The sequence below is a fragment of the Canis lupus genome, chromosome 37 (genome assembly GCF_048164855.1).
Source record: "Canis lupus baileyi chromosome 37, mCanLup2.hap1, whole genome shotgun sequence".
Taxonomy (NCBI): domain Eukaryota; kingdom Metazoa; phylum Chordata; class Mammalia; order Carnivora; family Canidae; genus Canis; species Canis lupus.
The window spans coordinates 1,099,431-1,113,899 of NC_132874.1; the positions used below are offsets into that span (position 1 = coordinate 1,099,431).

Here is a 14,469-nt window from a genome sequence, read left to right on the forward strand (position 1 = left end):
CTTATAATGTGATTGTTATTATGCTTGACAATGTTGCTGAGTTCCCTTAGTCTATTTTCATTTATTATTTTTTAAGATTTTATTTATTGATTCATGAGAGACACACAGAGAGAGCCAGACACATAGGCGGGGGAGAGGCAGGCTCCCACAGGGATCCTGATGTGGGACTTGATCTCAGGACTCTGGGATCACAACCGGAGCCAAAGGCAGATACTCTACCACTGAGCCACCCAGATGCTCCTCTCTTTTCATTTCTAATTATTTTTTCTCTCTTCTACTCATCTTGATTGCTTTCTATTACTCTGTCCTCCAGAACACTGATCCATTCCTCTTCTTCCTCTATTTATTCCCCCTAATGTGTTTTTCATTTCAGTTATTGAATTCTTAATCAATTGGTGCCTGCAGGTGCCTGTTGATATGCAAATATCAACAATTTAAAATGTTGCATTTAAAATGTTGATCAGAGGGGATCCCTGGGTGGCTCAGCGGTTTGGCGCCTGCCTTTGGCCCCGGGCGCGATCCTGGAGTCCTGGGATGGAGTCCCATGTCGGGCTCCGGGCATGGAGCCTGCTTCTCCCTCTGCCTGTCTGCCTCTCTTTCTGTGTGTGTATCATAAATAAATAAATAAATAAATAAATAAATAAATAAATAAATAAATCTTAAAAAAAATGTTGATCAGGGGCGCCTGGGTGGCTCAGTCAGTTAAGTGGCCAACACTTGATTTCAGCTCAGATCATAATCTCAGGGTGGTGAGACTGAGCTCTACTGAGCATGGAGCCTGCTTAAGATTATCCTTCTCCCTCTGCCCCTCTCTCCAACTCCCATTCACATGTGTGCTCTCTCTCCCTCTCTCCAAATAAATAATAAGTAGTTTCCTTCAGCCATGCTAAAGGAAAGACTACATTATCTTTGTATTCTTTGTAGAAAATTTTACTCTTTTTTTATTTTTTAAAGATTTAATTTATTTATTCATGAGAGAGAGAGAGGCACAGACACAGGGAGAAGCAACCTCCATCCATGCATGGAGCCTGATGTGAGACTGGACCCCAGGTCTCCAGGACCACACCCTGGGCTGAAGGCAGTGCTAAACGCTGAGCCACCCAGGCTGCCCATGTAGAAAATTTTAAACGACAAAATTAGCATATAAAGAGATATTTCAAGAATATAAAGCCAACAACTTAGGAAAAATATTACAGAGATGCATCAGGTAGTAAATAAAAATATTTAAATTTTTTTTCCGATTTGTGTTTGTGATGTGAGACTTTAAGGTTTATTAAATGATGTGACTTCCCCCCTCAAAATCTCTATTTTCAAACCTATGTTTCACCCAAATTGTATAAACTGGATTTCCCACTATCTTTACTTCTCTATTATAAACTTCATAAGGGTGAGGACCTTGTATTCATTATTATTTCCAGTACATAGAGAAAACCCTTAGCACAGAGAATGAATTCAGCTGGAGTTTGTGGGAAAATAAATGAATAGGTCAGTTCAACTTAACGCATATATCTGTCCCCTTCTCCCACTTCTGCTTTGCTTCAGGATTTGGAAGTAGTCCCCTAACTGGTCCCCCTGCCTGTCATCTCAGGCTCTTCCCATCCTCCTACTGCGGCCTCTGCAATGTGTCCAAGTGCAAATGCTCTCATAACTGAATTCCTGTGAGGGTCGGGAAGGAGTCCCATCCCACTCCCTCTAGCTTCATGGGTGCCCCAGTGCTGTGTTCTGGCTGCAACAGAGCCTCCCACACTCCCACGTTGTGCCATCTGCAATCCTGGCATGCCCCCTGCTCCTCCCCCACGCGCTCCTCCCCTGGTCCTCCTCCGATGCCCCCCCGGCCCCCACCCCGCTCCTCCTCGGTCCTCTGATGCTCCCTGTGCTCCTCCCCATCCTTCTCCGATGCTCCCTGCACGCTCCTCCCTGGTCCTTGCCCCTTCATCCTCCCCCGACGCTCCCCAGGCTCCTCCCTGGGCCTCCGATGCTTCTCGAGCTCCTCCCCTGATTCCGCCCCCCTCCCCCCCCGCCCCGCTCTTCGGGTTACCCCGAGAGGTCCGCTAGGTCTCCTCGGCCACCAGTTAGGCTTAGTACTGGTACCTGTGTCCTAATTGCACAGCGGTAACTACAGCCTAATCGACTTATAAACCTTTATTTCATTTCACGTTCACATCCGCTTTATGAAGTTACTTGTTCACCTGCCCACGTCTCCTCGACTCCGAGAATCCAGAGACAATCACAACAGAGTGCCCCGTACTGTCACCCCTACAAGCACTCTCTCCTCTAGCGCTGTCCACACCAAGGAAGCCCCGGGGGGCAAGCACTAGAATTAGATGAACTGCTGCATTCCCGAGGCCGCCTGACCCCGAGGGCTGGGCGTCCTGCAGCGGAGCCGGAGCTGGGCTGGGAGGTGGCCACCGAGACGCAGGGACCTCTGAGGTCCTAGAGAGGACCGGAAAGCTCCCGGAAGGCGACTGGGCTCAGGCTGCTGACGCACTTCCGGCCTCCGTGGCTGCTCAGCTGTTGGGGATCCGCTGCCCGCGGCGGCCCTGAAGTTTCCCTGGTCCGAAGGTGAGTCTCGGCCCTGGGCCCCTTACTCCGGGAAATGGAAGGTCCGCGCCTTGGCGTAGGGGCCCGGGACGCCTTCTGAAGTCGGGGCCGAGTGGGAGTCCCGTGGGAGGGACCCCCACTGGGGGTGTCTGAGAGCGGCCGTGCGCGGGGGCGGTTGTTGGCCTTTGAACAGTATCAACTGCTCTTCCTGTCCCTGGCTTCTGCTCTTTGCATGGCTCCTTTTCTCTCTTAAGGGCTCTACTTAGATGTTTATCACCTCCCACCACCCTATCTTCTAGGCCTTCCATTTATTTGATAACTCGGTGTCACATTGGTTTTCCTTACAGTACTTATATCACCTAGTTCTTACTTCATTTGCTTAGCTCCTTACCCACTTTTGTCGTTGTTAATGTTACTCTTGGTTTTCCTCTTGGAACGTAAGCTCCAGCAAAACAGAGATTCTGTGTTTTTCACAGTTGTATCTCTAGCGCCTCACAAAGTGGCCTGGAATGTTGTAGGTGCTTGGGAAACAATTGTTGAGTAAAATGAGTGAATAAATGGCAATAACATCTATCTAGAACACAAGCAGGAATCAGGATATCAGAAGAAATCAAATGGGAAACCTTGGCGTAATATAAACAGCCCCAAATTTATGCAGTATATTTAAAAAATACTAGAGTCTTAAACAGTTGTCAAAATTCAGTTTCTTGTGGTTGTAGGACTGAAGTTCCTGGTAGAACTGAGGTCCCCCCTGCTTGCTGGCTGCCAGCAGGAGACTGACCTCAGCTTCTAGAGGTTGCCGGCATTTCTTTACACTGGCTTCCCTCCACTGACAAGCCAGGAAATGAGCCTCAAATCCTCCTCAGAGCTTCGTTTGACATCTGCTACCAGCCAGGGACTACTCTACTTTTAAAGAGCTCAAGTACTAGTTTAGCCCTACCCAGAGATCAGCTGGTGTCTCCCCATCATAAGATCAACTAATTAGTAACCTGAATTATGTTGCTGGGTGAATTTAGGAGACCCCAGGCCCTGAGGCTTTGACCTAGCCCATCCGAAAGGTTCTTGGTTTTGTCATATGAAGAATTCAAGGACAGACACAGCACAGTAATGATACATCCTCAAGATGTGAGCGAGGTGAGTTCCAGTGAGTGAGCAAGTGAGTGCCAATGCATTGCTGGCCACTGCTATTTATTTGGGTTTCTTTTATTGACAGTTGTCAGTAAGGGAATGGAATATTCACTATTTGGGGCAGGGATTTCTTGGAAGTAGGGTTTTGTGCTGCTTTGATTGGCTTCTTGTGGCTTTGTTTTGGAGTGCTGCCAGGACAAGTCTCTGACCTTCCCAACAGGGCCCTCCAGGCATCCTGTTAGAGCCTTACTGCCTGCTCTAAAACTTTCATCTTAATTATACCTTTTGCCATATAAACCAACAATGAGAAGAGAAATACTAGAAGACAGAGATCATGAGTCCATCTTTGAATTCTGCCTACTACAATAATATATTCATTTTGCAGTTGATGGATTTTGGGGTTGTTTCTAGTTTGGAACTATTATGAATAAAGCTGCTCTGAACATGTATTTAGCTTTTAGTGGAGTAAACTCTCATTTCTATAGGAACTGTATCCAGGAGTGGAATTACTCAGTCGTAGTGTACACCTGTGTGCCACCTGTTAAAGAATGACAGCACTGTTCCTCAGTATCTGAGATACAGAGCTGAAGACGTATGCTGACTGGGTGCAGAGGAGATTGCTGATCTTGTGAAGCATGCAGTTCAATATTGCTGGGGTTAGGTGGACTGATACCATCTGTGGAAGCACGATTTCATGGAACAGACTATTGTCCATTAGTTGGCACTCAGATGTATTTATTGGAGTGAGTTATTCTGAATGGGCTGATTTTCAAAAGCTATGGATTGTCATGAATTGATTGACTTGCAGAAACATGTTCTCTGAAGTGAATTGTTGAGTGATTGAATAAACTAGATCTGGGTGACTTGACACAATGGGTACAGACCAAGCAGTCTTTTCCTAGAAGGAGGGTACTTTTTTTTTTTTTTTTCATTCTAAAGCTTTAGTAGGTAATTCTTTTTTTTTTTTTTTAATTTATTTATGATAGTCACAGAGAGAGAGAGAGAGGCAGAGACACAGGCAGAGGGAGAAGCAGGCTCCATGCACTGGGAGCCTGATGTGGGATTCGATCCGGGGTCTCCAGGATCGCGCCCTGGGCCAAAGGCAGGCGCCAAACTGCTGCGCCACCCAGGGATCCCCTTTAGTAGGTAATTCTAAAGAATTTTCCAAAGTGTTTGCATATACTGAACTATCAGCATTCATATGTAAGCATTCCATTTGTTCCATATGCTTGCGATTTACCTTTAAATTATGAGAGGTGTATTTACTTTAAGAATTTTTTACATTAAGTGCATAATTCTTCAGTATTTCTATTCTCCTGACAAGAACCTTAAGACACTGTAACATTTTACTGAGCTGCACATCCACCACATCTTGTCATTATACATTAGATTTTAATTTCATATCCTTCTTTTGTGTCATAAAACATTCTTATGTAAAAAAAAAAAATGTGACAAAATCTATCCTTTGGATAGAAGGATGTGAAAATTGCACATCTTCCCTGCCCCAATTACTCTTTTTCCGTCCCCAAAGACCAGGGAATTCAAATGTATTCTTTTTTTTATATACAACTAATAGCATGTTAATCATACTCCTTCTTCCCCTAGCTCTTTTCACTTAACTGTATTTTGGCAGTCCTTTCATATCTGTACATAAAGAACTTTCTCAGATTTATTTATTTATTTATTTATTTATTTATTTATTTATTTATTTTCTCAGTTTTAAAACTGCATCATAATCCAATACACTGATGACTATAATCTGTCTAAGCAGCCCTGTACTGGCCACCATTCATGTTGTTCCCAGTCTTTTCTGTCACAAAGCAGCGCTTCAGTAAGCAACCTTGAACATAGAGCATTTTACATATGACTGAATAGAGACTTTTTACCATAATCATTTCAACTTATTGTCATATTTTGTTGGTTCTTAGGGTTCTGTTATTTCTTCTATTTTACACCTTCTCTCTGAGTTCACTTTTGTTTGCTAAACTGCATCCTTGACTTTTAGGAGGGGGTCTCTGGGTAGCATATGACTTTACTTTGCTCCCACTGTTTACTTCTCTTTGGCTGGGGGCAGATTCTGTGTTGACAGTCCTTTTTCCCACCCCGATTGCATTCAGGACTCCCTCCACTTCTGCTCATGAGTGGTTTGCTGTGTCCTTAGGGGGTATCTGGCTCTGTTTCTAGGGCAGCTTTTAAGGCTGTCTCTTGTTCTCAGTAGGCTGTGGTTTCACTGTATTCTGTCTCCATGTGTACTCTTGATCCGAGAAGTCATGCCTTCATTTCTGGAAAATTTTGTTTTATTCTCAGTGATTTATTTCTCAGCCATTCGCCACATTCTTCTCTCTTGAGCCTCCTATATTAAAGTCATATTCTCTCAACATAGCCCCTTTCTTATTAATTGCTCTGTAATTTTCATCTCTTGCTGCATTCAGAGTGAAGTCTAGTGTTGTCAAATACTAAACAGTTAAAAATCACTGTTTTTTCTTCAAATGTATTCTTTCTGTTATCTTCTAATGTATTTTCAGTGTTAAAGTTTTTTGGTTTTTTTTTTTTTTTTTAAGTTTCTAATTCTTTTTTATATCTACCTGATAACTACATTTTACCTGTTTTGGTTTCACTGTATTTCTCAAAATCACTTTTTTAAAAAAAATTTATTTATGATAGTCACACACAGAGAGAGAGAGGCAGAGACACAGGCAGAGGGAGAAACAGGCTCCATGCACCGGGAGCCCGACGTGGGATTCGATCCCGGGTCTCCAGGATCGTGCCCTGGGCCAAAGGCAGGTGCCAAACCGCTGTGCCACCCAGGAATCCCCTCAAAATCACTTTAAAAATTTCTTGGACTATAGAATAAATTTCATTCCAAGAGAATTACTATTTTAACTGTTGATTGGTTTTCTTAGGGTTAGAGTTTTACATGTTTTGGAATTTCTTTTGAGTGGAAAACTGTTGTAGATTTCTCTCACTTAGATGTAGTGCTATATGCTGAGCATGGTAGGTTACATCTAAGACCCTTCTTGGGTCTTATATCTAGTGCTTTCGTGTTGCTGTCCCCAGCAATTATTAGGGTGTGCAGACCTAGTATGGGGCCACCAGCTTCTGGGCTTCATTACTGCAAATGAGGCTGGTCCTGTCCGTTGGCCCCTGGGCCTGTAACTTCTGATAAAGCTGTAGGCTGTCAGCATCAGAAAGTTAGCCTGAATGCCTATAGTCTGACACACACCACTCTGAGTCTTTAATCCCCGGGAGTTGAATTCTAAGCTGTCCCTGGCTGATTTTTATCTTGTGTTTGTGGCTGGCCATTTCTTTTTCTTTCTTTTTATATATCATCTTTTAATGTTTGGAGCCAGTTGGTAATTAAGCATAACTGGCTATGCTGTGTTACTCTGGAAATCTGAATCCAGTCTTTGATTTGTTGCTTTTGAGCTGCCATTGGGATGTTCAGGGTTATAAGCTTCGCGGGATCTAGAGGAAGGTCACCACTGGTCATAGTTTGTCCTGACCTTTATCGAATATTTCTTCCAGGTTTTTCAACTATCTACTAAATATTGGCCTATGAATTCAGTGTTTTATTTTATTCGAGCTAAAAAGGAGGATATTCAATTCATTAATACTGCTTTGCTAATAATACCAGGTAATTTTTATTTAGCAGTTGCTATGGGCCAGGTAAGCTTTGTGCTAAGCTTTTTATATGCATTACCTTATATAATTATCAGAATAGTCTTAAAAGTGGAGTGCTTTGGTCACTCCCACTTTTGAGAGGCCACATGATTTGAATATTACTCACTTGGCAGCACTGTTTCTCTAAAGACGATTTTAAAGAACTCATTCCATTTGGTTCATCAGATGTGTATTAAGTACTTGCTTCTTCCTCGGAAATGAGACAATGCCAAATTGTGCATAATTGAATCCGGGCACATAAGTGAATAAATCAGGTAAATAAAACATTGACAAGTCATCCATAATTTTGTGGCAAATCTAGACTTGTAAATCTTCTAGGCATTTTGTCATAAGAGGTGTTTGGGATCTGTAGCAGGTTGGGATGTAGTTGGGAGTGTAGACAGATGGGAGGGCTGCTTGGGAACTCTGGATAATGCATACAGATCCTGGGTGTGGCAGAGACTTGGGGAGAATAGAAAGAGGCTGTTTCTGTTTCCCCGTCCTTCTTCCTTTCCATTTCCTTGCTATAGCATGATGCAGTGAAAAGGGAGAATTTATTTACTCATCCAGAAAACATCCATAGAGCACTTGCAGTGGACTAGCACTGTATTAGGCATACAGGTAAAGACAGGGTTCACGGTGGCACAAGACCAGGAGGTAAATCCTAAGCCCAGGCACTGTGGGGAGAGCAACACAGAAAATTGAGAGGCTGCCCCACCCAAGGCCTTGGGTATGTGAGGAATCTGCTTGTTCTGCTCCATGGTGTCTCAGTAGCATTCAGGTGCAACCCCATAATCACAGACCAGTTTTTGCCTGTAAATCTAATCCCATGGGAAACCACATTTTTAATAATAATGAAACCCAATGCCAAGTCATAGGGATTCTCAGACTTATAGTCTTCCTGTACTGAAGACTCAAAAATCCTGACACCTAAATCCTGCAGTAAGGAGTAAAAACAGTGCAGTTGTTGGCCATGGACATTGGCAAAGGGTAAGCTCCACAATCTTTGTTAACTTACCATATTCTCATCACAATTTTATGTAAATATTGCACTAATGTCTGTCCCACTGTAAATGCCATGAAGACAAGGACCGTGTGTTTTTCCTCTCACTGCTATGGCCTCGGCACCCCACACCACGCCAGGCATCTGGTAGGCACATGGCATTTGCATGAATGGAATATAAATACATATTCCCACAATAAAGCATATCTGAAAAACTTCTAAATTGTCTCAGACATTAAGAATTCTGTTAACACAAGACTGAAGTAATCTATAAAACTCAAATTCTACCATGAAAGTAAACTGCCTTTGTAACCACCATTCTACCTCCCAACTTAAGTGCTACAGCCCTACAAATACTCTTACCATTTCCTTCCTGAATCATACTCCGTTTTTCTTTAAAATACAGATCTGACAATGAAGTAAAGCTTTAATGCCCCTTGGTTTTCCATATACTAAACTCTAAACATCTTAGTCTAGAGTTCAGGCTGCTTTCTACTGCAGTGTATCTTTCCATCCTGACCTCTTCGCACACCTTCTACCCATTCTCTGTGGCCTGGCAGTCAGCCCAAGACCCCTGCACAGTGTGCCTGCAAATAGCTGAGGTCCTGTTGTTTGCTTGGCCTGTCATGTTGAACCCCCTCTCAGTGCCCTGTCCGTGCCTGACAAGTTTCTTTTTGTTCTTTCAGACCTAATTCAAACCCACTTGCTCCTAAGCCACATTCTTTCAGTGCTCCATACCCAGTCAGAATTATTTTTTTCTACTCTTTGCTTTCTAGTTATCTAGTTGAATCCTCTGTGATAGCACTCATCATTTGATTTTATCACTAGTTTTACGTGTTCGGTTCTTTACCTGATGCTACTGTAATTTGTCTACCAGGCTTTCCAATTACTACTATTTGTTTGTTTTCTTGCAGTAAGAATTTCAAATAATACAAAAGTCAGAAGAAGTACAGAGAGTATTCTGTGAAAAGTAAATTTCCCTTCTCTTGTTTGCACTTAACCTAGTTCCCTCCCTAGTAGCCAGCCCTGGGCATCAGGTTTTCTTTGCTATAATAATGTGGTGTACAAACAGATATAAAATTCTGATGGCCTGCGGCAGTAAACATTTAATTAGCACATGAATCTGTGGGTTCACCTGATCCACGCAGGGCTGGCTTGTGTACCTGCAGTGAGCTGTGGGTCCGCCAAGCAGTTCTACAGACCTCATCCTGGCTTACGCACATGTCTGGGGGTTGGCTGGCTGTCAGCTGAACCAGGTGGGTCCATCTGTCCCATTGGGATGGCGGGTCCGGTCCCACAGGCCTCTTTCATCGGGAAGCCAGCAGATCCTCCTTGCAGTTGTGGGGGGGAAGGGCAAGCCAGCTAGCTGAGTCACACAAGTACTTCCCAAGCCTTTGTTTGGGTGACATTTGCTGGTGTACCACTGGGCAAGTCTGGTCATATGTTTGAGGACAGAATCAGTGGGAGGCCACTGCAATACGTGGCTATGGGGAAGAGTGAAGACTTGAGACAAGTGATGTATTCTGCCATATGCTTTTTTCCAGGTTCTAGACTATATTAGTAAAACCCTATATACGTTTTTATGAACATAAATGATAGCATGATATTCATTGTTCCTATACTTCACTTTTTCCTCCACTACTTTTTAATTTCCATGAATATATAATGTTTCATCATCAGGTGTATCCTCTTAAAAAGAATATCTCAGGAAATCTTAAATGAGGCTCCCCTTCATCCCAGGCTGGAGTGAACCTTCCAAATTAACCCCAGAATGGCTTCAACAGAGGGACAGGATGGACTTACTATTGTGAAGGTGGAGGAAGACCCTATCTGGGACCAGGAAACCTACCTTCGAGAGAACAGCTTTTCTAGCCAGGAGGTCTCCCGCCAACTTTTTAGGCACTTCTGTTACCAGGAGACCCCTGGGCCCCGAGAGGCCCTCACCCAGCTCCGGGAGCTGTGCCGACGCTGGCTGCGCCCGGAAACCCACAGCAAGGAGCAGATCCTGGAGCTGCTGGTGCTGGAGCAGTTCCTGATCATCCTGCCTGAGGAGCTCCAGGCCTGGGTGCGGGAGCAGCACCCCGAGAGTGGGGAGCAGGCCGTGGCTGTGGTTGAAGATCTGGAGAGGGAGCTTAGTGAGCCTGAGAACCAGGTGAGAGGAGGAATGTGGACTCTCCAACACTGAGTTCTATGAAGGGTGAAGTTTGCTGACTCAGGCTGGCTGCAGCCAATTCTCAGCTGCTGTTGAACAAACTGCCCCAAGCCTTAGTGGCTTAAAAAACCCAAATATTATCTCATGGTTTCTATAAGTCAGGATTTAGGACATTACTTAGGAGGATCTCTCCTGAGGTTGCAGTGAAAAAAAAAAAAAATTTTTTTTTAACATGGATTCCCTTTTTACCAGTCTTATAAGGCTGGGGTGATCTCATCCACTCTCCCAAGGTAGAGAGGGAAACTGAGGATACACAGTGAGTCAGGGCAACTCTTGTTAATCCCCATTACCCAGAACCCAGACACAATGAGGCAAGGGGTAGCTCTGGGGTGCAGAGCTTCTTTGTGATTACCTGTCTCAGCCCTGTGCCGTGAGGAGCCTGCCCCAGGAGAGTATCTGAATGCTTGACTGGGGCTGGTGGATTCCCCTCCAGGATGGCTCCCTCCCATGATTGCTAGGAGGGGCACCAGTTCCTCAGTGGCTTTTGGCAGGAGGCTTAGTTCTTTGCTATGTGGATTTCTGCCTAGGCCTCATTGAGTATCCTCTGGCATCAGCCAGCTTCTAGAGAGACAGAGAAGGAGAATGATGGTGCTTTCTATGACTTGGTCTCTGAAATTTGTAGCATCACTTCTGCCATGTATTTTATTCTGTGGCAATGAGTCACTAAGTACAGTGCACTCTCAAGGATGGGGAATTAGGCTCCACCTTTTAAAGGAAGGAGTATCCAAGAACTTAGGAAAAACATTGTAAACCAGCACAAACACACCAGGCCCCCTTGATCTCCCCATCTGCTTGTGCATGTGAAATCAACCTCTGGGCCTCTCCCTGTGCCATTCCTCGACAGAATGTTCCATATGCTTCCATTTGATGTCTTTCAGTGAGTATTAGCCTGGGTTCCTGTGTCCCTTCTCATGATCCCAAATATACTTACCTGCCTCCAGGCCCCAGATGACGAACATGGCCATTCTGGAGCGCTCTCAGAGGATGTGGTGTGTTTGAAGGCCAAGCAGGAATCGATAGCCATCCAGCTTCAGTCTGTGGTGACTCAGTTCAAAGGTGAATCTTTAGATCCCCACAGATTTGGAGAACAAGGTAAGGATTTTGAGGGGTCCACTCGGTGTTTCTGGTGGCTCTGCAGAGAATAATAGTTAAGGCTGTGGATTCTGGGGTCAGTTTGCCTGGGTTAGAACTTTCTACTTCTCTGTAGCTCTGACAACAGGCCGGTCAGGTAAACTTCCCTGTCCTTCAGTTTATGTGACTGTAGGATGGACGTAATCACAGTCCCTTAATCTTAGAGTTGTGTGGACATTTAGTAAGTTAATACAGGTAAAACAGATAGATCAGTGCCTGCTTACCTTTCTGGCCCCTCACCCTCCAGCCGTGTTAGCAGGGCTGCTCACCCTGCTCTGGTCTCAGTATCCTCATTGATCCCTGTTGTACTTCCCACCGCCCGTTTTGCATTCTGAGAACATGTGTGTTTTGATAGGGACTTCCTGTGCCCATCTTGGTGCTCTTTTATAAAGGGAGAAGGATGACATTATCTGGTGCATTTATTATCCCAGGTGGCGAAACTGTACCGGAAAGCCAGGAATCAGGATTGAAGGAAGAAGTCTTGAAAGAAATGGAACATTTTGGAAATGGCAGACTCCAAAGAGATGCTCCTCTAGATTCTAAGTACGGAGAAATTTGTAAGCAGGAGAGCAGAGTAGAAGAGTGGAGGGGACAGGCCACTGGAGAGAGACGACACAGGTGCAGTGAGTGTGGGAAAGGCTTTACTCAGAGTTCGGTCCTCATTCAGCACCAGAGAACCCACACGGGGGAGAAGCCATATGAGTGTGAGGAGTGTGGGAAAGCCTTCAGCCAGAGATCAGGCCTGATGGAACACCAGCGGAGCCACACCGGAGAGAAGCCCTATCAGTGTAAGGAGTGCGGGAAGGCCTTCAGTGCCAGCAATGGTCTCATTAGACACAGGAGAATCCACACGGGGGAGAAGCCCTATGAGTGTGAGGCATGTGGGAAAGCCTTCCGCCTGAGCTCATACCTCGTTCAGCATCAGAGAATACACACTGGGGAGAAACGCTACCGGTGTCACGAGTGTGGGAAGGCCTTCAGTCAGAATGCAGGGCTTTTCCAGCACCTGCGCATCCACACAGGGGAGAAGCCCTATCCGTGTAGCCAGTGTGGGAAGCGCTTTAGCAGGCGAACACTCCTCATCAAGCACCAGAGAAGCCACACCGGGGAGAGGCCGTACGAGTGTGAGGAGTGTGGGAAGGCCTTCAGTCACCACTGCAACCTTATGAGGCATTTTAGAATCCATACTGTTGCCAAACTAGACTCATTCCACGAACTCCCAGACCCTTAAATCGGGCCATCTTGGATAGTAAGATTTTCAAGTGGGTTATTTTGTTTTTACCAAGTGTATTCTGCTCTGGAATGCATAGCTTTGTCTGCAGACTGGGTGCTGGTGTCTTCTGGGTGAATGGCTGTGGGCACAGGTTACCTGGCAGCGTCTTCCTTCTCTGTCCCTTGGTTCATTTCTGATCATTTCCCTAAAAAGAGACCAAAAGTTACCTGGAAATAAGTTGGTATGGAGGGCTGTTCTTGAGTAACACTGAATGCCAAGCAACTCAAAAAGACTAGCATCTGTGTATACTTTTTTTTTTTTTTTTTTTTAATTCATGAGAGACGGGGCGGGGGTGGGGGGCAGAGACATAGGCAGAGGGAGAAGCAGGCACCATGCAGGGAGTCTGATGTTGGACTCAATCCTGGGACTCAGTATCACGCCCTGAGCCGAAGGCAGATGCTTAGCGGCTGAGCCACCCAGGCATCCCTTTGTGTATACTTTTTAAAGATGGGCAGACTAAAAGGATATTTAGATGTGAAGGTTCCCCCCACCCCCGTAAAAGTACATTTTAAACACACTGAAGGTTTTGGGAATAAGAATCCTTGCCATTCGCATAGGCAGTCGTCACCATAGTCTGAGGAAAGAGGTAGATGATCTCCTTGGTGCTTTCATCAGAACGAGCAGCGTGCTCACCAACTATGCTGCATGACACTTGCAGTCACGGCATTTAGGGCCGCATGCCTTTGATACCTACATGCAGGTCGATACCATATTTAAAGTCTCCATTTTGTTATCAGTAATAAGGGGTGCTTGAAAGTGTACACACTATACTCTTCCTGTCGGCATCACTGCCCTGCCCCTGCCCTTTGGAGATTAGTCGGGTGCCTTAGCAGACAGCATCACCGAAGCTCTGTAAAGAGGACCCATAGCCCTCAGGCCGCCTGCTCTTAGCTGGGGAGACCAGCTTGCCCAGGCCACTTACTGTCAGAGTAACACACCAGCTCTGGCACCAGATGTCTGGGCTCCAATCCTGCCCATCTGGTTGGGAGCCTTGTGACCTTGGGTAACTTAGTCGAATGACCTGATGCTATGGTCTCCCCATCTGTAATAAGGGGTGATTAATGTGCCCTTCCAACAGGGCACACAGGATTAAATTAATGCAAACTTTAAAACACTTAAGACAGCTCTCAGAAAATGTGCATTAGGATTTATAAAAGAAATAATATTGTCTAATGAGTGCAGGTGGAGTTGTAAGTATGTTGGAACTAAGGATATTAAATGCCTCTGCCGGTATTCTCATTATACTTTTCCCAAAGGTCAAAATCAGAAGCTGAACTTCCAAAGAGAGGAAATAAAAGTTCAGCTTAAAATATGCTGTACTAAATCTTTGTCTTTGGAGTTTATAAAAAGCTAGGGATGTGTGTATATATATTTGGTTTTCCTTAGAGCTTGGGGACCATAGCAAAAGAAAAACTCTTTAAAATTCCTGGACTGTTTTATCTGTGAATAGAACAATTAGTTAAAATCCGATTATCTGTAACAATGCTTACCAATTTTTAGAGTATCTACAAATCACCTGGG

At 44.8% G+C, this 14,469-nt stretch overlaps 1 protein-coding gene across 6 annotated transcripts; it reads left to right on the forward strand.

The window, feature by feature from the left end:
• Positions 1–2,420: 2,420 nt before the first annotated feature.
• ZSCAN31 (zinc finger and SCAN domain containing 31) lies at positions 2,421–14,260 on the forward strand. Of its 6 annotated transcripts, none has more exons than XM_072813730.1 (6): positions 2,421–2,562; positions 3,261–3,463; positions 3,558–3,675; positions 10,013–10,484; positions 11,486–11,636; positions 12,107–14,260. In XM_072813730.1, the coding sequence occupies exons 4-6, from the start codon at positions 10,104–10,106 to the stop codon at positions 12,904–12,906; spliced, it is 1,332 nt and encodes a 443-aa protein (XP_072669831.1). In that variant the 5' UTR covers positions 2,421–2,562; positions 3,261–3,463; positions 3,558–3,675; positions 10,013–10,103; the 3' UTR covers positions 12,907–14,260. The 6 variants fall into 6 exon arrangements, with proteins under 6 accessions (XP_072669831.1, XP_072669834.1, XP_072669830.1 ...); XM_072813733.1 differs by having other exon boundaries at positions 10,073–10,484; XM_072813734.1 differs by lacking the exon at positions 3,261–3,463 and having other exon boundaries at positions 2,517–2,562; positions 10,073–10,484.
• Positions 14,261–14,469: the final 209 nt, after the last annotated feature.